We start from the raw sequence: 23,296 nt of genomic DNA on the forward strand, positions 1-23,296 counted from the left end.
TGAACTGGAGAAGTTCAAGAAGCAGGCAGAGTGTCTGAAGTTCGTTCCTGAGTTCTTCAACGGAGGCACAGGTGAGCAGAAACCGACGCGCCCCCTCATGGCGCCTCATTCCCACCCGTACCTCCCTCGCTGTCGAGCAGAGCATGACGTCACAAAAGTTTATTGTGTGACGTTGTCCGCTGCTTATTCTCGTTTTGCATCATGTTGGGAGCTGATCTAATCTATTCTCTCTCTCTCTCTCTCTCCTCTCTCTCTCCCTCTCTCTCTCTCTCTCTCCCTCTCTCTCTCTCCCTCTCTCCCTCCCTCTCTCTCTCTCTCTCCCTCTCTCTCTCTCTCTCTCTCTCTCTCTCTCCCTCCCTCTCTCTCTCCCAGACCTATGTGCTGACAATAGGGAACCTGCTCAGCCCACTGAGGAAGTTGTGGAAGAGTCTGCGGTGCCTCCCGCTGCTGCTGCGCCCGAGGAAGAGGAGAAGACCAGCGCACCTGAAGCTAAATAGACAATAGCATCAGCCCCCACCCCCCCCCCGCCCCCCCCCCCCACACATATTAAATTAACAACTGTCACTATAGTGGATAGTGACTGGTAGATACCATGACTCACAAGAGCATGTCAGTAAGAGTGCAGCGGTAGTGACGTTTGACTGGTCTCTCGTAATGGGTACCAGTATATCATAATATGCTGTCTTATTTGTGTTTGGCTGATGCCATGTCAAGGCAGAGGTAGTGCAAACGCTTGAAAAACACTGATTGATCATTTGGGGTTGAGGTTTTTTTTTATTTTGAACTGGTAACTTGTAACAAATGTGTACGCAGTAGTTGTGATGTTCTGAAAGATGACTTCTGTGGATAAACGTAGGCTTATTACACGTGTACATACAATAAAGAAACATTAAATCCCGACGATGTGTTTGGTGCTATTTTAATTCATCACAGCGTTGTTGTTCGTATCCATTTCAATGACCTCAAGGTGAGCGGATGAAATGTGAGGACAGCTTGTGCTGACTCATTCCCTGCGGTCTAATGCTCAGCGGGGATGGTTGCCCGGCAACATGAACGTCAACAACAGCGGTGGGACAAAGTGAGGGGGGGGGGGGTCAGGCGACTCTAATGTAGTCCCCCACCTCAACACAACAGGGGTCTACAAACTTCCCGGCAAAGCTGCTGTGGATGGCTTTTGAATTCCTCCGCGTCTAAGACTTAAGACGATGTCAATGGGCCCCGAGTTCTTACCAGGGCAAGAGCAAGTAGCGATGGCAGCCAACCGCGCTAGACTCCCCAAGGAAGCTATTCAGCCGAGTGAAAGGAATCTGCATGGCATGGGAAAGGCGACTTTTTGTTTGCTACTTCTAGGAGGGCCATAAAATGTCTTCTCCTTTTCTTTTCATCGTTCACCTCAGCAGCAACCCTCCTCTTCATCGCCACCGCCGTCCTCTTAATCACCTTCTTCCTCATCGTCGTCACCCTCCTCCTCCCCCTCCTCATCACTAACATCCTCCTCCCCCTCCTCATCACCCTCCTCCTCATCACCCCATCCTCATCATCCACATCACCCTCCTCCTCCCCCTCCTCATCACCCCATCCTCACCCTCCGCCTCCCCCTCCTCATCACCCCATCCTCATCCTCCTCGTCACCCCATCCTCATCCTCCCCCTCCTCATCACCCCATTCTCCCCCTCCTCCTCCCCCTCCTCATCACCCTCCTCCTCCACCCCCTCTTCGCCATTCTCTTTCTCCTTCTCTACCGCCCCCTGACAGCCCTCCTCTTCATTTTTCTCCTCCCCACCCTACCCTCCTCCTCTTCCTCCTCCTCCTCCTCCTCTTCCTCCTACTTCATGCTAGCACTTGCAACGTTCTGAACCGCTTAACCTCTGAAGTCCAAAGTTTAAAAAAAAAGAGGTGGTTTGTCTGTGCCGGGACTCAGGGTTAGCCCCCGCTCAGTGCTCTGGTGGGCTCCTCGTCCTCCTCTCCATTCATCACTTCATCTCTCCAGCTGAAGATGGATGTGTGCGTTGCAGTGTTGCTCTTGGTGCTCGCACCCCTGGGTGCCGCGTACGCACCCGACTGTGAGGACCTGGTCAAACCGTACATACCCGAGGACTCCGCGCTGGTAAGAAAGAAAAAAGGAAAACAAAGCAACGTTGACCGTCGTGCGAATGGCAGTTGAAAATGATTTGATTCAGTGTTTATTTGAGTTGATCTTTGATTACAAAATGTTCTTACACACTGTTTGTTGTATGCAGGTGTTTGGCAAGTGGGTGTACGTGATGGGGTCCGGGGACCCCATGCCTTACCGCAAGGCTCTGGACGCGATGAAGAGCTCCTGGATAGAGCTGTCTCCCACGCAGGACAGTCAGCTGGTGACCCTGCGGTGGGGAGACCACTGCTAGTGAGTGCAGTCGCCTTCTTAGAATAATCACTGGATTCATTTAAATGTGTAGTGTGTAGTGTGTGTGTGTAGTACGATGGAGGTGTTAGTGGCACGCATCTGAAAACAACATCAATGAGTTTGCTGTTGGGTAATTTAGTTAATTTATTTGTTATTTTTCTAAAGTGATCACGTAATAGTACGTAATAGTAAGACATCACGTCTTCCTCACGTGTCAATGTGCCACTTTTGACCTTTCAGCAACCGCTGCATCTATGGAGAGGTCAACGGGACTGTCTCAGGGGTTGCGACCACTTTCCGTAGTAAGTAGCAACACTATAACTATACTATACTATAACAGCACTGTCCTTGCTGAAAAAAAAAAAAAATCAATCATCAACTTAATTTGACCAATAAAAGCAGGTCTATATCCGTAGACATGCTTCACTTTCACAGCATAGTATTTAAATGATCACTCGAATGATATTCAAATCCACCTGTGGCGTTGTTTCCCCAAGAGAATCTGTCCAACCACAAAGGACATATCCTCCACACATGCCCCGACTGTCTGCTGTGGACAGACACCTTTAGGAACGGGGAGGCAACTGGAAGATACATCATGCAGTTCAGTAAGTCCTCATCACAGTCAAACCTCACCAGATCTTTTAGAAGGTTCATGAACTGACCTGTACCACCATTGCCTCCTTATTTCCCAATATTTCAAATTGCACCTGTGTTGCTTTTTTTTCTTTTTCTTAATTTTTTTTTTTAGCAAGGACGGGTAAAATTGATTCAAAGGATGTTGACATTTTCAAGAAACAGGTTGAATGTTTGAACTTCCCGGAGAATTACCACAGCTATGATGGCAAAACAGGTCAGTGCCTTCATTTACTCCTCTCATCTGCCCATTTTATTAAAGCATAGATATATTTGGTAGAATCTCTGCTTATTGCAACCCCCTGACCACAAGCCGACCTCCCATGGAAGACCTTGTTTCCTATGTAGCCACAAGGTGGTAATGTTGTACAGAGAGATGCATTTGTTTCCTTAACATGCTTCCTTACAGCGACGACGTTCTAAGAGTGCTAGTGCTATACAGTATCCAGTAGATGGTCAGGAAATGCCAGTGGAATAAACATCCTGTCTGATACCCTACACTTGTGGCATTCAGCAAAAAATGATGCTTCAAAACATTTTCTCTGTTCTTCCCCCAGAGCTGTGCAAAGACAAGGAGCGCACGGAATAAGCCAGGGTTACATGGAGAGCGATACGTCTTTAAATACTAGTAGACTAACAAGCAGACCAAGAAGGAAAGTAAAAGTACATTTGCTTTGCTTTTATTGTCAACCAAATAATACTGTATGAGGATCTCAACCCATAATAAATAGACTTATTAACGGATTCAATAAAAATGTATAATTGACAACTTTGTGTCTATAATCCTTTCAAAATGAAGACTTGTCTATTTTACGCAAAATGTTTCCCTTTCTTTAGATTGGTCAGACAATATAGGACCTAGATGGCTAAAGTTGCTCTAATATGGTCTTGATATAAACTGCAAGAGGTCAAGAGGATCACTGTGTAAAAAGATTGTTACAAACAAATTCATTCGATATGTACACTTAAAGTGGCAAGTTTTCATTTTCGTTCTCTTTGGCAAGACCTCTAACCGATAAGTGGTCAACTCTCCCAGAGACACAAACAGTGTCGCTGTTGTAACATTCATAATGCTGCAATAGCAAGGGCTTTCATCAGTGGGCCATAGGCTTCATCACCAATATGTCACCCTCTTTCGGCGATAGAAAGTGACTTAACAAACATTTAGAAACATGAACATCATTGAGATTAACACTTTCGGCAAGGTGAAGTAAAAAAAAAAAGTGTACAAAAAGAGAGAAAAAGAGTATAAAGAATGAGTGTAAAGAATGACAGCACCACCACCAGGTACTGGACTTTTCATTCCGTATACTTTGTGTTAGTAGGCCTACCCTCTCCTTTCTTTGAATCGCCTACACACAGCACTGCTCAAAAGTCTGCTGCTGCTGATCCCTTGGAAAAACAACCGGTCACACAGCATCTCCACCTGCCTTCCATCATCTCCCTCCATCCTCCCACCGCCGCCTCATGAGATCAGCTTCCTGAACTGGTCCCTGACGCTCCTGTCCTCCTGCTCCACGCTAGTCTCCATCTTGGTGGACCTGGTGCTCTGTGTCAGCTGCCTGCCGCTGCTCTGACGGCTGCTATCGGAGCGCGACGAGCCGGCATTCGCCCCGGCCTGGCCCTTGCACGTCAACAACGCCATCACCTGCCGCTGGCACTGAGACGAGCCGAAGTAGTAGATCAGGGGGTCCAGGCAGCAGCTGAGGGTGCCCACGCACGTCGACACGAGGTAGGCCAGGTACGACGTGTCGGCGGCGGCGGCGTCGTGGCGCGCCAGCTGCACGTAGTGCACCAACATCAGCACGTTGGAGGGCGCGAAGCACGCCACGAACACCACCAGCACCGCCACGGCCATCATCACCGCGCGGCTCTTCCTGGCGCTGGAGCGGTCGCCGGTCACGTTGGCGGCGGCCAGCACCCGCACGATGCGCACGTAGCACACGGTGGTGAGGACGAGCGGCAGGAAGAAGAAGAGGCCGGTGTAGACGGGGAAGAAGTACAGGTAGTAGGAGCGCAGCTGCTCCGCGTCCTGCACGTCGTGGCAGGCGGTGACGCCCAGCTCCGGCAGGTGCATGCTCTGCTCCGAGAGGAGCAAGGGGGCGACGCCCCCCGCGGCCAGCAGCCACATGGCGGCGCACGCCGAGCACGCCGCCCGGGGGCTGCGCCACGCCAGGGCGTTCAGCGGGTAGACCACGGCCAGGAAGCGGTCGACGCTGATGCAGGTCATGAGGAGGACGGAGCAGTACATGTTGCAGTAGAAGGCCGCGGTCACCGCGCGGCACAGGAAGGACCCGGACACCCAGTTGTTGCCCTGGTAATGGTAGGCGATCTTCAGGGGCAGCACCAGCACGAAGAGGAGGTCTGCGAGGGCCAGGTTCAGCATGTAGATCACCGCTGTTTTCCTCGGGCGCTTCCGGCGCAGAAACATGAGCACCGCGGCGAGGTTGAGGGGCACGCTGATGATGACCACCAACGTGTACACAGTCGGGACCACAACAGTCGATAGGTTCCCTTGGAGGAAGACTTTGGCCTTGGGTGACAGCCGGAATTCTTTCTTTGCAGGGCGGGGGGTGACCTGCTCTCGGTCCTCTGGTGACGACGGCTCCCTACCTGAGCCGGAGTCTGAGGTAGGGAGCCGTGACGACGGCTCCCTACCTGAGCCGGAGTCTGCGTCAAACCCGTCCATGCTCTCCATCGCCGACAAGTAGTCCATCAACGGATCATCAGTGACCGTTACATAGTGCCCACCAAAGGTCCTCGGCATGAGCCCGGAGCCTAGCAACATTTGATTTATTAATTACAACTTTGTTGCATTATGTAGGTATACATGATAATATAGAAAGATGGAATAACACGTTAATGAAATGCTAATTAACATGACCAAACGCGCGGATAAGGAAAAGATGATATTGGGTCATTTGAAACAGCAACGGGTCGAATACCTACGAGTCATCTGCAATTTGATGGCCACAATTAAAACAGCGAACTTACCATTATGAGGAATAAACGCGGTAGACTGCAGAAAACACAATGCAAATATCACTATCGTCTGATCCATGTTTTTTTCTACTTTAACGGATAAATATTGGTGAAACACCATCGAACTTAACTTCTCCCGGTAAAATATACTGTATTGTTAAATTTAGAAAAGGTGCGCCTCGTCTCCCGGCCACGCCCCTTCTCCATGCCACGCCCCCTACATGACGAAAGACGAAGTAACTTGCAGTGAAAGGCGAGATTTCTAAAATTAAAAATAGGTCATTCATAAGGGAGATAAAGACACACATTTTGACATTTGTAATTTATTAGAACCTGAATAACAAATTTATATTAGAGAAATATTTTATTTATCAGTTATACCTTTCTTTGTCTACCTATATAATCATCTTTTAGCACATGTTTTTAATTTAAAAAAGTTAGTTTCTTTAAAAATGACCGATATGTATTTTCTGAATTAAAAAGGCACTGGTAAACTACTGAACATCAGTGGTCAATGCTGAGTAACAGGGCCGTTTCCGCTAAATCCCTTTTAAATTCAGGTGAAAACTAGAGATTCAACGTATACTTTCAATTCAATGACAACGTTTTTCAGAATAGCTTAACATATAAAACATTCATAGCCTACCATTGTAGGTCTACAATTTTAAAATACATATATTCCATTTACAATCACCCTTTGGGAACAAAAAAAAAAAAAGAAAAAACGGAATACAAACAAGCATAAGAAACGTAATTAGACAACGCAATAAACTAATTAAAATTACATTTTGGTTTTAAAGTGAACAAGCCAATCAGGGGGAAGCACCACAGCTGTAGAGTCCCCCGGTATAACGATCGCTGCACTCCCATGTGCAGCTTTTATCAGTCAGCCTCCACACCTCGGACACCCTCAGCCGCCCCTCCGCTGTCAGAAGGCACTTTTAAAAGAACTAGTATTTATTGATTTCTTCGGTCCTCCCGTCACTTCCCGTAGAACTTCTTGTTGAGGAGGAAGACGAGGAGGTTCACATTCACTTTGGCTTTGTCAAACATCTTCATGACCGCGACGCCGTCGTACTGTAACTGGAGCAGGTCCTGCACACAGGACACACAGCAGACGGTTAGAAACAAGTTCCTGGACCTAATCTAATAATGTAACTAACTCTAATTAATTCTGACGTGTGAATGATTGATTAGGTTAAGGAGTTATGGTATGCCAATACGATTTGTGTGATATTTAAGCAATAGATCACGACAGGCTGTGGTATACGTTCATTATACCACAGTTAAGGGGCGCTGTCCGTCCCGACAACGCCCCTTAACTGTGGTATAATGACCGTATACCACTGACAGAAGTGATCTATTGCTTTTATAAAACGGTTACGTAAGTATGGCGAAATGAAAGTCATAGACACCCTCAATTTTGAGAAAGCGACAAAGTCGGAAAAGCATTTTTTTTTAACGAATACAAAAAAGTAGTCCCTCCTGGCTGCCTGCAAAGTGTACGGCAGTTGCTATGCAACACACTGTAGCGTCCTTCAGAGAGAAGGCTAGAGACGGTAGCTTGGTTCGCCGGCAATTTAGCCTTCTATCGAGTTCACTCACCGTGTGCCTATTGCTTTACAACATTTCCACCCTCTCTAGCAATCAACATGTTTTTAGGCTTCAGTGAACTATGCTATTGCTTTTATATATAAATAAACAACAGTTCGAGTTAGGCGCGGAGTGATACTGAACTCTGTAAACTGAACGGGCGTAATAGCTGTGTGTATACGCCCAATATACAACAGTTGGGAACCAATCAGATCGCTTGATTTAAGCCACCCGTTTTATAATTACCATTATATTTTATATACATGTTACCATGTGCTTGTTTAATAGAATAGGAAAAAAATTATTATCATTATTAGAGGTAAATGTAAGCCACAGAGTTAGCGTTACCTGGAAATGGAGCTGGACCTTCTCCATTTCAACGCCCATGAACTTGGCCTTCACCTCAAAGTCTCCCACCTCCTCGCTCGGCGCAATTTCAAACATGACATTTTTGAACCTGAAGAGAAAAAAATAATAATAATTCAATGAAAAAAGGAACAAATTTATGTCAGTTATTTTGATGTTTCATATATTTTCTTTGCAATTCCTTTATAGTATTGACATTAAGACCTCCACAATGTAACTTTTTCACACAATTTCTCAGCTTTTTCCCCCACAGAGCAAATAGATTGAGAGGAAGAGAGATCCCTTTAATGAATGAATTGTGGGTTGATGAGTTTCATTCTTATAATAATATATTTTTAAGTCTTCAACTTTTCGAAACAAGGGAGAAGGCAGCAGAGGAAAAGTTACATGGCACAGACTATACTGTACAATCAGGGGACATAAAGAGGTTCTGTAGGTTAGAGCTATTATTTGAATGTTAGTTGTTATATACAGTAGGTATATGTCTAGCCGTCTCTCAGCTAATGGTGATTTAAATGCACTCTGAGAATATGTCTGTATGAGCCAATTAGATTATAGACCACTAGCTCCTCCTCCATTTAATCAGGGCATCCCTTCTCTGATTCATTCAGGGAATCCATCTTGCCTGTCAATCACAGGTGCGTGAATGAAACTCTCCTCAATGGCGGGGGTATAGTAGGGAGGAAGAGAGTAGAGAAGGAGGGGACATTTTTGTTCCCTCTCTTTACATAATTTACATAATTTCTTTAATTCTAACCTACGTCGACTTTAATAGTCATGGACATTGGATCCGAGGATTTGCCCAATGCGTAAACGGGTTCTAATGATTCACGGTTTGACGATGAAGTAGGGAAACTTGTTTGTTTAGGGTTTCTCCTTCGGTTCCCGGGGAGCGCGGCAGTTCAACCTACTGGTTGGCCTGCAGTCCCTCGATCTCCAGTATGACTCCTTTCTCGTGCAGCCGGGCGCCCGTGTACTTGAGGGACTGCTGCTTCAGCTTCTTGCTGCCCTTCTCCCCGTCCCCTTTGATGGACCTCCGCGAGTTCCTGGTGGCAACACACGCATTAACAAACCAATCTTGTGTCACAAAAATAAAACGTGCTTAGAAACAGGGGTGTAGGACGTATTTGTACCAACATTTTTCGGAATGGTTCGATGCACGTTTCATTTCGGTACGTACCCAAAAAAAAGTTTTTCAGTTTTTATTGATGATCACACACTCTGTGAGTGTCTCGTCTTGTCCTGATGTTTTGTGTTGAGGACCACGATGGAAATAAGTCCTGGACTTTGTTGTGTTTTTATCCTCAATTGTATTTGATGTCTTTTCATGTGTGTAAGACATTTGTTTGGTACGATTTAATAAATCAAAATCAAATTGTTTAATAAAAATAAAATAAATAAATACAATAAATATACCGAAAAACATACCGAACCGTGACTTAAAAACCGAGGTACGTACCGAATCGTGACTTTAGTGTATCCGTTACACCCCTACTTAGAAAACAAAGTGAAAACGTTCCACACACACACACACACACACACACACACAACCTCATGATCGCCACGCAGGGCGAGACCACGGGGGTGGGGGTGGGGGGGGGGACTCACTTCCTGTTGAGGTTGTCCAGGCAGGTCTTGATGTACGTGTCGTAGTAGTTGGTCTGGTCCTGGTAGAAGTCCGCCTTGGAGTTGAGCGCCGTCAGCGTCTGCTGGAGCTTCACCAGCTCCGCCTTCCTCCTCTGCCGGTAGCGCCGCTGGTAGCGGATGTCCTGCAGGCCGCCGCGCCAAGGAACAACGGTCGTTCGTACGTCAGGCTCACTACTTTGCATCATTCTGCATTGCAATTGTATATTTTATTCTAATTCTTCTTATTACGGTTCATTTGTATATAGAGTGTCTTTTTCATTTATTTTATTATTATTTTTTTTATTTTTGGAATATCTTATTTTATTGGACCACTTGCTTTATTGTTTACTGTTTATTGTTTATTATTTGTAAATATCGTGCGCACTGAAAACCAAGAAAAATTCCTCATATGTGAAAATGTATTTGGCAATAAAACCTTTTTCTGATTCTGATTTCTGATTCTGATTCAACACGCTTCAAACCACAGGACGTGCTAAAAAGCGTGGCCATCATCGTGTGCAGTGTGGCGTTTGGTAAAAGGTAAACGGACTGCATTTATATATATATATATATATATATATATAGCGCTTTTTTGTAACCTGAGGCCACCCAAAGTGCTTTACAACATCGCCTTCACATTCACCCATTCATGCACACGTTCACACACCGACGGCGGCGGCGGCGTCAGCCACGCAGGGCTGACAGCCAGCTCGTGGGGAGCGGTCAGGGTGAGGGGACGTCTCGCTCAGGGACACCTCCACACTCAGCTAGGAGGAGGAGGAGCCGGGGAACCGAACCAGCGACCTAGTCACCGTCCAACCCGCACTCTGCCTCCTGAGCCACACGCCGACCCCCCCGTTCACCTTTGATATCTCGTTGATGAGGTCCTGGTACTTGTTGCCCTCGGCGATGCAGCCGGCCTGCTCCAGGGTCCGAAGGTTCCTCAGGATCTTTCGCTTCTTCTGCTCCAGGGGCAGCTGAGCGTCCTCCAGCACCATCTGGTTGGTCTTCAGGCCCTCGGGGGTCTGGGCGTCCTGCACCGCTCGCCGCTCCACGATCTGGGCATGCTCAGCTTCCTGGACGAGGGGATATGATGACATGGGGATACGAGACGCGTTACGAGTAACGCCCGCAAGCCGCGAACGTTTTAACACATCGACGTTACAGCGACGTAAGGTGTTTTTTTTTAGGCTAGACTTCAGGGTATTCAGAAAGTGGAGGAGGCTGGAGCACCTGTGCAGCAGCTGCAGGAGTTTCCAGGGTCTGAGTTAGTGTCTCGCCGTGCTGGATTCGTATCACATCCACGATCAGCTTCTTGGTCCTGGAACAGAAGTGTCACGATAACGTTTGGTTTCTTGTCGTCGTTCTGTTTGTAATTGTTAAATATTGTGACTTATTCAGTACAAATCTGACAAATAGTATTAATGAGATCCAGGACAAAGACATCCAAAGGGTTACTCATTTCTAGTTTCTGTAGCAAATCTCTCCTCTTTAATCTCCAAACACACTTATAGAGGACATTAGACTCACATTTTATCTCATGAAATGCTCAGAAACCAACTGAATGATTTTGAGAATTTCCGAATAATTTAACATTTAACATACCAACGTCATCAACATGAATAAGGGACATCTGTAAAACTCTGTTTGAAAAAAAAAAAAAGGCCCTTAGAAAATGTCTATCTTTAAGGGTAAGATGCACTTCCTGTATGGGCAGGAAGAGATAGCGAGGCTCTGAGGATGCAAACACTGTAATCCATTGTGATATCTACTAGCGTCACACGGCGGGTATAAATACACAGAAGCAGCTAGAATAATTTCCCCGCTGCCCTGTGACTGGAAGAGAAAACTTTTGTAAAGAAGAGGACCTACTTTGTCATGAGACTCTTCAGGTCCTTGTCATCCCCTTCTAGAAGTTCAAACTTGCTGGTCAGGGTGAGCGAGATCTCCGTCTTGGCCAGCTGGCTCAGGGTGGTCTCTCTGTTGGTTTTTGACTCGTTAGAATCTAGGGCCCCCTCACCTGGAAGAAAACCTTCTTAGTATATAGTACACACACACACACCTATCGACTAATTGCAAAGTTCATTTGGGCACGCATGCATGCATGCACGCATGCGTGCGTGCGTGTGTGTGTGCGTGTGTGTCAGTGGAGGCTTCTCCAGTGAGGAGAGGGAGGAAGTCAGATCCTCCTTAACATTGTTGAGAATAAAAAGTGTACATTGCCCAGACTACTGTAATGAATTAATGCCCTTAAATATGACTATAATGCCTTTGTATGTAATGTTCATTTCCCTGGGTAAAGGGACATTAGCACCCCCTATCGCCTATTGGATATTACTGCGGGGAGGACGTTCCTCCCTCAGCCTCCATTGACTCCCATTCATTTCTCGGGAACTACTGGCAGCCGGTGGATAACATGGGGGTCAATGGGAGAGAGGAGGAAAGTCCTATTCCCCCCATCTATTCATGTATAGGCTGGAGCCCTGGCTGCGCTATGAACCAATAAGCAGGAGCCCTGGCTGTGGAGCAGCCCGGAGGGAGGGTTTATCCCCTCAAGTCTAGGCTACGAGAACCAACCAACCCGCTCGTATGTCTCGTTTCCACCGAGCAGTGCACTACTGTTTGTTGCGGTACAGTGCGGCTCTGTTAGTGAATGATTCAGAGCATGATGCATTTTAAATGGCATCACTTTTGGTCTTGTGTCTTCATTTTTCTTAAAACAATTGTAGCTGAAAATAAACATAGCCAAATTACAACCAATAGCTTCAGTCATTGAGGGCAAAAATAGGCCCAATGATAGGCCCAGATTTTTTTATTTAGTTTTACAAATAAAGAGTAGGCCTGATTTGACTAATTGGCTTTGCATCCTTTCCTTGTGCTCTTGTAGTCCAAGAGTGAGTGAGTGAGTGAGTGAGTGAGTGAGTGAGTGAGTATATATATATATAGGTGTGCAGGCGTGTGTGTGTGTGTGTAGGTGTGTGTGTGTATGTGTGCAGGTGTGTGTATAGGTGTGCAGGCGTGGGTGTAGGCGTGGTTGTAGGTGTGCGTGTGCGTACATGTGTGTGTGCGTGCGTGCATGTGTGCGTGCGCGTATGTACCTAGCAGGGCCTCCACGTCGGGGACCTCTCCCAGGTCCTGCAGCAGCTCATGGAGGAGGTCACTGCGGTCGGGAGCAATGGCCCCCAGGTGCTCCAGCAGCAGCTAGACAATAATCATTATTATAATGCACTTTAATCATATAGCGGTGCTCCACCTAGAATACAATTAGAATACACGGTATATTACATTACTAATTCATTGCCGTGGAACAGAGACAACCGAGGGAGGCAGGCAAGCATCAAATCTGCATTTGAACACCTCAACAATCACCACATTAGTCTCATAACTAGAACTATATAGTGATAATATAGTATAATGTCTCCCTTCACCTTCCTGGACGAGGTTAGGTTATTATATGGAGAGTAGGCTTGAGGATGCAATGTGTTTAAAAACAAACCCAAAAATATCATCTCAGAAAACAATGAAGAATTATATCAAAAGGATATCCTACAGGGACAAAGAAAACGTGAGCATGCCTACAAAATACAACAATGAACAGCTATAACTCTCTCTGAGGTTCCAGTTAACTCTGCTAAAATGATCCAGCCTTTTCCCAGCTTTAGTAAACTACAGCTGTCACAAGACAGCGGTGGTAGATAGAGGGCCGCTCTTTCACATATCCTTATAACATCATGGGAAAGAAAGTCAAATGGAGGATCTATTGTTCAGGGCACAAGATCAAGGCTGAGAAGACATCTGTTCAAAACAAATCATGGGGGGGGGGGGGGGGAAGCGGGGGAGGAGACGGAGGGGGCAGAGGTAGCGGGGGTGTTCTGTTTTTCTTGGAAGTGCCGGTTGAGGCCGACAACAAGACAATATCTGTTAACCTCTCTGTGTCTCGCACATCGCCACTTCCCGACATGTGAGAGAGTGTTCGGCCCAGACTTTCTTCAAAGTGTGGACTTTGTTTTTTTGCTTTGTCACAGCATGTGATTTATTGATTTCTGTCGGGATTTAAAAGAGAATTTCAACAAATATGAAGAAAAGGGATCTGAAATAAATTGCCTACCCTGGCTTTTGGGGAAGTGGGGAAGTGGAGAAAGGGGGGGGGGGGGGAGATACACTAAATAATACATAATAGATACATAAAATTCTGATGAAAACCAATCAGAAGCGTCAGAAAGAGCATCGCACCACCTCAGAGCTGCACATGCTTTGTGTTTACCGAGTGAGTGTTGATGATCTCCTCTATGGAGATGTAGATGATGGGCTTGCTGAGCGTCACCATGTCAGAGTACTCGTCCACGTTGAACTTCTCCTCGGGCTCGGGGACGTCACAGGCCGCCTGGAAGAACTGCCTGCGGAGCACAATGAGGGACGGGACGGGTCAGCCGCCACCGCGCGTCTCCAACCAGCACGCCCGTCCTCTCCTCTCACTAGACATCGCTCCACCCTGAACGGCCCCCCACAGAGCGGAGGCTCACGCTGAGAGGCTCTGAGGAGGAACGGCCTCTGTGGCAAACGACTGAAACCAGAGCAGGAGGAACTCTGCTCAGGCAGGCCGTCTCGTACCGGAGTTGTTCCGCAATCGTTTACGCCAAGCACGGCAACGGGTGCTGCTGGCTTTAAAAGCGTTCTCTTTTCAACAAACCGGGTTGACGGTGCAACAAGGTGTGTGAACTGTGATCACCTTGAGTGTTATTGTGTGTTTGCACATTCACCGTCCTGCCAATGAGGTCCACTTGGGCTGACCGCACAACCTAGGTTCAATAAGGAGTCACACTAAACATTGGAAGTGGAAGTGTTTTACATTTTATGCAATTATGAGTTTTGTCAAGATAGATTCAAAAATGTTGTGTCTTCTAAAAATGCTAACTGTAAGAATACGCTTACGGTTAGGGTTAGTTACTTACAGTACTCTCAACTGTCAGTCAGGACAATGTGTGTAATGATCCGTTATCATATATACTAAATAAAATTTAAAAAACAAGCAAAGAAAATCTTTGTTACTGTAAAATAAATCTCACTGTGCTGCTCCGTTGTTTTCCAACGCAGTAGAGGTCACCTGAGGTCACCCGTCTCGATAAGTTCAGCCGATGTACTTTGAGCAGGCGGGGCCTGAGTGGGACCAATCGGTTATCAGAGTTTGGCATTTGAAGGCCAGCGTTTTCCACGTGGACCAACAAGCCTTGATTGTGACAATCGTGGCAAACGATGAGATTTTGATTTTGTGCGCGGCGTGCAGATCATAACACGGGGGGGGGGGGGTCAGGAGGGAGGTGCAGAGGCGTTTATCAGAACGATCCCACGCTTCCTGCTCTTGCATCAGCGCCCTTTTGACCTCTGCACGGCGGTGACTGGGTCCGGAGAGCTGTGTTGAAACACATCACCTCCCCCCCCCTCTGCTGAGCGAGCGTTTTTTTCCCCCTCTGGTGGTGCCTTCCTGTCCCGGGCGCACTTCCTCTCCCGCTTGCCCGTCCGTCAGCACAAGCCGTCCCCTCACACCCCTCGCCGGCACGCTCGGTTCATCACGCTCTGGTTTCATCTCCTCCGGGGACACGTTGACTGGGCAGAATGTTATGTTATTTATGTTGAGCATAAACTGCCCAGGATCGTTGACCAGGGAGCCGTTGCTGCTGGGTGAATTACTGCCGTTTCCCCCCAAAGGACCGTTTAGAAAACCATTGGAGAAGGAGTTGGAAAAAAAGGGTTTATTTTATTTGGTAAATGTGTCTTGCGCTTCATCAGTTCAGCAGCACTGAGAGACACGTTATTATTTTTGTTTGACTCTACACAACTCGCTTTTTCCAACCAGTCTATAAAAAAATAGAAATTATACTTATTGCATGGTTCTGGTGGCGAGAAGAAACTGAATACTGAATTGAATGAACATCTATATTTATCTATACGATATACCTGTTATATATTTTGTGACGTGGCAAATAGAAACCGTCCACTGCGTTCAATAACTAGTAGACGGCTGCTGTATTAAGTCAGTGGCATGGGGGTTTCAGTAACGCACTGTTCAGTATTTTCCAAATACTTTATGTATCTATTTGTGTCGTCTGTCATGCCCTGCTGCAAAGTGAGTTCCCTTTATGGGACAATCAAATACGACACAACCGATTGTGGATGTTAGGCATCATTTGTGTGAATCCCTAGAACGACGGACAGGGCCCGCAGCGATGGCCTGCCGTCTCAAACTCAGGTGCAGATGTCATTTTTGGATATTCACTTATTTATTTCTTATTGTGCAATATGTTAGCCATCTCGTTATCAGCAAGAAATACTGTATCAGCAAGAGTTGTGTCCTGTGTCAGCAAGAGACACAGGAAATGAAGACGACGCAACGCGATAAGCAATAATTACAAACACCCGCTGTCCTTTTAACACGAGACAAGGCAATGGCCACAGATAAGTCTGCACCTTGAAGCTACTTTCCTTCTTAACCGATATTAGTAACCTGGCATAATGCTCATTGTCACAAAAAATACCTATTGAATGGTGGGAAATTTTTTTGAATTGAAGGCAGCACATGGTTTAAATGTGTTTCAAATGAGAGCCCATAAGAAGCTTGGGCCTGACTGCTAAACATGCTGAATTTTGTGTTGGATCATATCGTTTTAACGGAGTGAAGCATACGGAGACTGAATTACGGTTGTATTTTTCCGCTCGCTTCAAACATGACAGAAATACCTTCCACATTTTGGTTCCGTCCCAACAAGGCTGAGTTTGTTTCTGGCTTTACCCTACAAATTAAAAATTAAAAATGTCCAATGGATTTTTTTTACATGCTGGCCTGCAACCTAAAGGCTTCGAAGAAAAATGGGTCTGTACACATTATCCGTCTCCCCCCCCCCCTCGTAGGTCTGGGAGATGTAGTGGTTCATGTTTGTCTCTCTCCCCCAGCCTCACCTGAACCTCTGGTACCTCTGGAGATGTAGTGGTTCATGTGTGTCTCCCCCCAGCCTCACCTGAACCTCTGGTACGTCTGGGAGATGTAGTGGTTCACGTGTGTCTCCCCCAGCCTCACCTGAACCTCTGGTAGGTCTGGGAGATGTAGTGGTTCATGTGTGTCTCTCCCCCAGCCTCACCTGAACCTCTGGTACGTCTGGGAGATGTAGTGGTTCATGGGAGTCATGTGCGTGTCCCCCTCAAACAGCTTGTTGGCGGCCGCGTGCTGCAGCATCTTGGCCACCGAGCCCAGGTTGCGGCGCTGGTCCGAGTGCAGCTGGCCGCCGGCCGACATGTCGATGATGTCGAAGCCGTCCGGCGCCACGATGGCGGGGTTCATGTAGCGGTAGTACAGCAGGTTGCCGACGATCTGGGCGGGGGGGGGGAGGGGGGGGGGGGGGGGAACGCAGCGTGTCACACTTTGAGTCCAATCGATGGCCGAAGCCACCGTCAATCGCCTCAACATGTGAGAGGAGGAAAGTTCTTGCATAAAAAATGATATATAAATAATACATATAACGTGATATATGATCAACACACATACTTTTGCTTATGCTGTATTATTTAATAAGAATGAGAATGTCTGATGGTAGCGTATGTATGGAGAAGCCCTACAGCCCATTTTGCAGAGGAGACAGATGATGATAAGAGTCTGTATGAAAGCGAACGATGATGAGCGGAGGGGCCCTGTACCTTCAACAGCTCATCCTCTGTGGCGTCGGGGAACTTTGCATGGAGGCTGTTCTTCAGAACTTTAGCTATGTATCTCATGCCATAGCTACATGCAGCAACACAAAACAAGCATTGTGGGACGTCAGACACAAACCAAAACAACATGCAAAACCGGGTGACCGTTAGTGACGCCAACATTCGATGGTGAACATAAAAATGGAACGCAAACCACATCAGAGACGCACAATCGAGATCCATTTCCTACATTGTGACATTTGTGACATTTTTTTTTAACTGGGTGAAATAGTTTTTGTATGTGTTTTCAGTATCAGTCCAGTCGCACCAATGAAATGTATCAAACATGGGGGCCATCTAGTGGACATCACTGAGAAATGTCTCTGACGGTTGCTCTCCTCAAAGTACTCTTTAAACCATTCTAGTCAGATAGTAGATTCATATAAACTGTTGTTGATGTTGTGTTCATTCTTTTCACATCTAAATCAAACCCAAAAATTCAATTCACAACAACAAAAAAAGGACAAAAGATACGGCACATCCACCAAAGTGTGCTCACCGGTCAACCATCCGTGGGCGATGAGCAAAGCAGTTAAGAACGAGGGAAAGAAAAAAAAAAAAAGCGAAAACCTTGACAACAACAACAACAACAACAGAGCCACCGGTTCACTTACGGGATGTTGTCCAGCGAGGAGACGATGGAGGAGAGCACTTTGTCTGTGGCCGCGCGCAGGGCCTGGCTGGAGGCCTCCAGCCTGCTGCGCACCTCCTCGTGTGCCATGGCCTGCTCCGGGGTCACCTCGTAGGGCAGCTTGCTGAGGGGGGAGAGCCACGGGGGGGGGGCAGGGGGGGCCAGGGGTCAGAGGTCAGAGGTCAGAGGGGGACAGGCCATCTCAGGCCATGTTGTTTTGTTTTTGTTTTTGGACTATTCCTCCGAGAAGAGCATCTGCGGTCATCCACTTACATGACACAGTGCAATAAGATACATAGATAGAGGTGTAATAGTTACACAGACAGACAGACAGACAGACAGACAGGTAAATAGTCCCTATTTAAAGATAATGACAATTAAAAAAAAACGAATTGAACTAAATGTAATAACATAGAACGTGCATGCATTTTATTTTTTTTTTTTTTAGCAAACGGGAAACAATCGATCTGCAACCGAAAGGGCGGTTGTGGTAGCCCCCAGGTGAGAAGGAGCCGAGTCCCCCCACCTGGCCTCCCCCGTCGCCGTCTCCAGCTGGTTGACCCAGGCCTTGTACACGTCCACGGGGTTGGTGTTGGTGCCCAGGCTCTTGTCCTCGATGATGTCTTTGACCACGGGCGCCAGCAGCTGCCTGAGCGTGTTGTGGCCCCGGGCGCCGCGGTTGAAGCTCACCACCATCTTGATCACCGTGGGGTTCCCCGTCACGATGTCCTGGATCTGGTCCACCTTGGAGCTGGGGCGGGACACCGCAACACAGATAGCGTTCGTGTCAAAAAGGGGTGTCCGGGGGGGGGGGGGCGAAGGCATCTCTTTGTTCAACAGAAGTACACCTCATCACAGGTTGAGAGGGTTTCGTGGGAGAATCCACTCTTGGCAAGAGTGACAAATACTTACAAAACTAACTTAGAAAGTCAATTCTACAACTTCTGTGACCCATGCAACATTTGCGATAATAACAAAAGAATACTGTCGTGCCGACAGTTGTATCTGTTATCTGTACTGTCTATATCATTGTTTTGTTGCAAAAATGCTCAATAAAAACTAAGTATAAAAAAAAAAAAAACTAACTTAGAAGTTTGTAGTCTGTTTGTACGATGGATTTGACTCTAGATGTGACATGCTTGCGAGGCGCGTGGGACTGTCATTTCAGTCACAACACTTTCTAATGCCGCTATTGAGAACCAACACAATACAAGTCCCTGACGTCAGGAGAAGCCGTGTGGCACGTGACCGGTGGTGCTCCTCACTTTATCTCCTCCTCCAGCGCCGTCTTGAAGAGCTTCAGCAGCAGGTACTCCTCCCGCTGGTTGGAGGCGTAGTTGTACAGCGTGAAGATCACCGTGTCCATGAACTTGGTCGACTTGTTCTGGGGCATCTGGAAGATGAGCTTGGCTAGGTAGGAGGGGTTGGTCTGTGGTAAACAGCATGTAAACACAGACAGGTGGATGACAGGCGACCGACAGGTGAACTATGCACTCCACCACCAGGTCAGTAGTGAGGGAGTGGTAGTAGTGGTGGCTCGTTCGCGAACAAATCAGTTCGAACGAACGACTCTTTAAAACGAACGAACCGACCTGATTCGCCGCTCTCGTTCGTCTCGTTCGTTCTCCGAGACTCGACTCCCAGCTCCACCCACTAGTCGCTGAGTCGCGCCGACTCGCGAGTCGCCGTTGGTTCACTGACTGTGTTTAGCGGTGAAGACTCGAGGACTGAGACGTCATGAGAGCCAGACGGGCAACAACATCCCGATTCCGAACATGAAGCGCTCCTCAGCTAAAAGGAACTTAGTTAATGTTGTGTTGATTGATGACCGTTTGCACCGTTGCACGATCGTGATTCGTTTGAGAACGAGAACGAGGGAGGAGCCGAGTCTGACCGACTCAGTGACTGAGAATCATGATTCACCGCTACCGGAAATGCGAACGAACGAACGAACGATTCAAACGACTCTTCTTGGCGAACTGACCGACGCGAACTGATTCATTCAAACAAATCATGAAATCCACCGCTAGTGAGTAGTGACAGAGCAGCGGGGCGTGGCCACTCACCTGGAGCAGGTAGAACAGGTGCTGGTACGCCTCCAGTTTCCGGCGCTTGCCTTTGCTCAGGCCCTTGATGCCGTAGCGCTCTCCGGCGTCCGGCTCCTCCTGGCTCTTCTTGTTCTTCATCTTCTTACTGTGGGAGACCACGTCCTGGCCACAGGAAACAGACACAGCAGCACCGACGAAGAAGAAGGGAAGACATTGTCATTGTCATTGGAAAAAAGTGCAAGGCTGAAGATGGCTGTTAAAAGGTGACATATTATAGCACCGGGTGTGAGTGTGATTAGCCGTTACAAGCCGTTTTGCCACAAGCCACTACCCAGTGGACTGTAGCAAACATTGCTCATCTATCCGTCACATATCTAGGTGGACACCTTGTGATGTCAGAAGAGGCAGATTTTCAAAACGGCTTGTAACGGCTGATCACACTCACACCCGGTGGTGTAATAAGTCACCTTTAATCATAGCCATGAATACGAGTATTGATCGAGAGTCTTTAGGAACCTGCAGGGTGATCCGGTTCTTCACCAGCAGGCCGATCTTGATGTCCATCAGGTTCAGGTCTTTCTCCATCTGCTGGTTGGATCGGATCTTGGTGACCACTTCCTCCCGCAGGCGCGTCACGTCCTGCTCCTCCTGCAGGTCCAGGCTGCTCTGCTCCAGCAGGTGGACGAACTTGCGCACCACGGAGAGCGGTGGGTCCTGGGCTCCGGCTGTGAGGGAGCAGACGCACACGAAGGGGTCACGACCCCGGGAAGGGGAGAACGTGCGGGGCGGGGCTACCTGGGGACGGGGGGGGGGGGGGAGGGCTGACTCACTCAGCGTTCGGTAGTCCTCTCGGGCCTTGTTGGCCTTCAGGAAAGCCTGGATCTTCACTATCTCTTTTTCCTGGACGCACAAGCAGAAACAAGTGTTAGAAGACATTAATACATGAGTTATACATTATACTGATTATACATACATACATACATACATACATACATACATACATACATACATATATATACTTATGAATACTAAAACGGGTGGCTTAAATCAAGCGATCTGATTGGTTCCCAACTGTTGTATATTGAGCGTATACCCACAGCTATGACGCCCGTTCAGTTTACAGAGTTCCGTATCACTCTGCGCCTAACTTAACTCGGGGATTGATTTTTCGGGGAAGTGCGAGAGAAATCGTGTGACTCACATGTTCTTTGAAATACTGCAGCCTCTGAGTGTATTTGCGTCTGGCTTTCCACATTTTCACAATCGACTGGAGCTGTACAGGACGTGTCAAGTGTCAGCTTTCCATTATATTTGACAGGTCACACGATCAGGAAAATGGTTGAAAATCTTATTAGGAAACTTTTTCCACGGTGAAATGACTTACCTTGACCACAGATCCAACATTGCCTTGCAACACGGCCATTCTCTCTTTATACAGCTTTCTCTGTTTATACCCTTTCAGAGATGCCTGCAGGAAAATAAGGAAATTAAGTAGGATTAAATCCTCTCACTTACTTGTAATAAATCATATAAGTTGGAGGGGAGATATTGTAAACATTTAAATGGTTAAATCTAAAATTGATTATCTAGAAGGACAATTTTTACTTACTTTTAAAAACATAAATAAAAGCTAAATATATCTTTATCTTGTGTGGTATTTTATTCATATTTATAGTACAGTACCACAATGAGCATAATTTGGGATTCCCATGAATTGAATTGGGCTTAAATGCCGTATTATTCTATATTATTCGCAGTAATCATCCACATTCACAACTACTGTACCTGTAGTCGGACTATGTGCGGCTCTTGTTGCCGTAGATACTCCAGCCGCTGCGTGTGAGCCCTCCTGACCAGGTACCCTCTGACCCGGGCCTGAAGCAAGGTCACCAGGCTCTCGTTGGCCAACCACAGCTGTTCCCTGTTGAACTCTGACGTCACGGAGCTGACGACGTTCTGGACGTGTGAAACATCATCGATTACTCATTATTAAAATGGTATTAAGCAAATGCTTTTTATCGGACAATACGACTGTTCATTACTAGCCTTTAGAAGTGGATACGACATGTGTTGATTTGAAACCTTTTTTTTTACAGTTCACTACTTTGGTTCTAAATTGTGTTTGCCAATAACGAGTTCTAGATCCCTGCCTCCGGCAACAGGATTGGTCCAACAAAATATGAAGCCAAAGAAATTTAATCGACCGCTAGACCCAGAATCAAGCTTGTCTGCCAGCGGTCTATGAATACTACGGTAATCAAAAAGTGTGATTTGTGCGACGAGCTCACGTTTTTGACTATGTAAAGCACATTGAACCGAATAAAGTGCATGAAACAAATGCTGAATGTTTTAGGAATAAATTGGAGTGGCACTGAACCCTTGACCCCCCACCCCCGTGGCGGTGGATCCCATAAGAGTCGTCGTCGTGTTATTAAGCAGGCGCCCGATCCGAGTACCTGGATCTCCTCTTTACGGAGATGGCCGTCTCTGTGCTGGAAGGCCTCGGGCTCCAGCCAGCTGCCCTCTCCGCTCTCCAGGTTGTAGTAGAAGTCATAGCTGCCCTTGACGCGATGCCGGACCCACACGCCGCCACTGCTGCCTGGGAGGAGAGGCGGGGGGAATGCACGTTTTAACAACCGTTTGTTTTTTGCACAGTCAAATGGCCGGTAACCCTAACAAATACAATAAATACATTGATTTAGTCATTTTAAAATCGAGTCATGCAGCAGTCCGTCTTATCCAAAGCAAAGCGATTGTCATGGTGGTATGCGTTAACGAGCAGGTAGAGATTAGGCATCGCACTCGTGGATGCCTACAAGTTACCCAAACTAATAGAGTATCCTGTCCCCCCCAAAAGCAGCAAACCGGCACGCGTCCTCAAACACCATAACAACACCAGGGCACACCGCTGTGGACGCAGGCGGCGCCTGAGTTACCTGTGCCAGCGGGGTCTGCTGCCTGTGCCTGGGCGAGTTCGGTCTGGTAGGTGTCAGCACATTCCGGCAGCACTCCTCTGAGCGCGGCGCCGGGGGCCTGCAGGGCCTGTAGTGTGTCCTCCGGGACCCCCTGGTCCACCTTCCTGTTGATCTCCGCCACCGCCGACGCCACTGACAAGTCACAAGGGGGGGGGAGAGGCGACAGTTGGGTGAGATTGGGACCCCCCCCCGTAATCAGTGGGAATGGAAATAACAAAAAAACGTATGGTGTGGTAACGTCAGAGATAATGAATTGTGGGAAGCGTTTTGGGGTTTTAAAAAAAGAAAAGAAAAAGGGGGTGGGACATCTGAC

At 47.3% G+C, this 23,296-nt stretch overlaps 3 protein-coding genes across 3 annotated transcripts in view; 1 reads left to right on the forward strand and 2 right to left on the reverse strand.

The window, feature by feature from the left end:
• Nucleotides 1-1,876: 1,876 nt before the first annotated feature.
• On the forward strand, nucleotides 1,877-3,289 carry LOC311343851 (uncharacterized protein; the record flags this gene model as incomplete). The annotated part of the gene is made up of 5 exons (XM_084468821.1): nucleotides 1,877-2,107; nucleotides 2,241-2,386; nucleotides 2,627-2,688; nucleotides 2,884-2,994; nucleotides 3,138-3,289. The coding sequence occupies exons 1-5, from the start codon at nucleotides 1,997-1,999 to the stop codon at nucleotides 3,287-3,289; spliced, it is 582 nt and encodes a 193-aa protein (XP_084324947.1). The 5' UTR covers nucleotides 1,877-1,996.
• Nucleotides 3,290-3,692: 403 nt separating this feature from the next.
• On the reverse strand, nucleotides 3,693-6,165 carry f2r (coagulation factor II (thrombin) receptor). Its single transcript, XM_084467828.1, has 2 exons — nucleotides 6,017-6,165; nucleotides 3,693-5,800 (listed from the first exon to the last, which is right to left on the reverse strand). The coding sequence occupies exons 1-2, from the start codon at nucleotides 6,123-6,125 to the stop codon at nucleotides 4,488-4,490; spliced, it is 1,422 nt and encodes a 473-aa protein (XP_084323954.1). The 5' UTR covers nucleotides 6,126-6,165; the 3' UTR covers nucleotides 3,693-4,487.
• Nucleotides 6,166-6,317: 152 nt separating this feature from the next.
• iqgap2 (IQ motif containing GTPase activating protein 2) overlaps nucleotides 6,318-23,296 on the reverse strand; it is a 39,344-nt gene continuing 22,365 nt past the window's right edge. The window contains exons 17-38 of the mRNA XM_084468025.1: nucleotides 22,945-23,115; nucleotides 22,465-22,607; nucleotides 21,794-21,964; nucleotides 21,393-21,476; nucleotides 21,210-21,281; nucleotides 20,839-20,908; nucleotides 20,525-20,733; nucleotides 20,027-20,170; nucleotides 19,226-19,389; nucleotides 18,487-18,711; nucleotides 17,944-18,084; nucleotides 17,276-17,360; nucleotides 16,723-16,952; nucleotides 13,854-13,986; nucleotides 12,688-12,790; nucleotides 11,462-11,609; nucleotides 10,823-10,910; nucleotides 10,453-10,665; nucleotides 9,572-9,732; nucleotides 8,875-9,009; nucleotides 7,946-8,054; nucleotides 6,318-7,099 (exon numbers count right to left, since the gene is read on the reverse strand). Coding sequence (XP_084324151.1) covers nucleotides 6,986-7,099; nucleotides 7,946-8,054; nucleotides 8,875-9,009; nucleotides 9,572-9,732; nucleotides 10,453-10,665; nucleotides 10,823-10,910; nucleotides 11,462-11,609; nucleotides 12,688-12,790; nucleotides 13,854-13,986; nucleotides 16,723-16,952; nucleotides 17,276-17,360; nucleotides 17,944-18,084; nucleotides 18,487-18,711; nucleotides 19,226-19,389; nucleotides 20,027-20,170; nucleotides 20,525-20,733; nucleotides 20,839-20,908; nucleotides 21,210-21,281; nucleotides 21,393-21,476; nucleotides 21,794-21,964; nucleotides 22,465-22,607; nucleotides 22,945-23,115 — 3,113 coding nt within the window. The 3' untranslated portion in view covers nucleotides 6,318-6,985. The remainder of the gene's footprint in view (nucleotides 7,100-7,945; nucleotides 8,055-8,874; nucleotides 9,010-9,571; nucleotides 9,733-10,452; nucleotides 10,666-10,822; nucleotides 10,911-11,461; nucleotides 11,610-12,687; nucleotides 12,791-13,853; nucleotides 13,987-16,722; nucleotides 16,953-17,275; nucleotides 17,361-17,943; nucleotides 18,085-18,486; nucleotides 18,712-19,225; nucleotides 19,390-20,026; nucleotides 20,171-20,524; nucleotides 20,734-20,838; nucleotides 20,909-21,209; nucleotides 21,282-21,392; nucleotides 21,477-21,793; nucleotides 21,965-22,464; nucleotides 22,608-22,944; nucleotides 23,116-23,296) is intronic.

The sequence above is a fragment of the Micromesistius poutassou genome (genome assembly GCF_964030765.1).
Source record: "Micromesistius poutassou genome assembly, chromosome: 5".
NCBI lineage: Eukaryota > Metazoa > Chordata > Actinopteri > Gadiformes > Gadidae > Micromesistius > Micromesistius poutassou.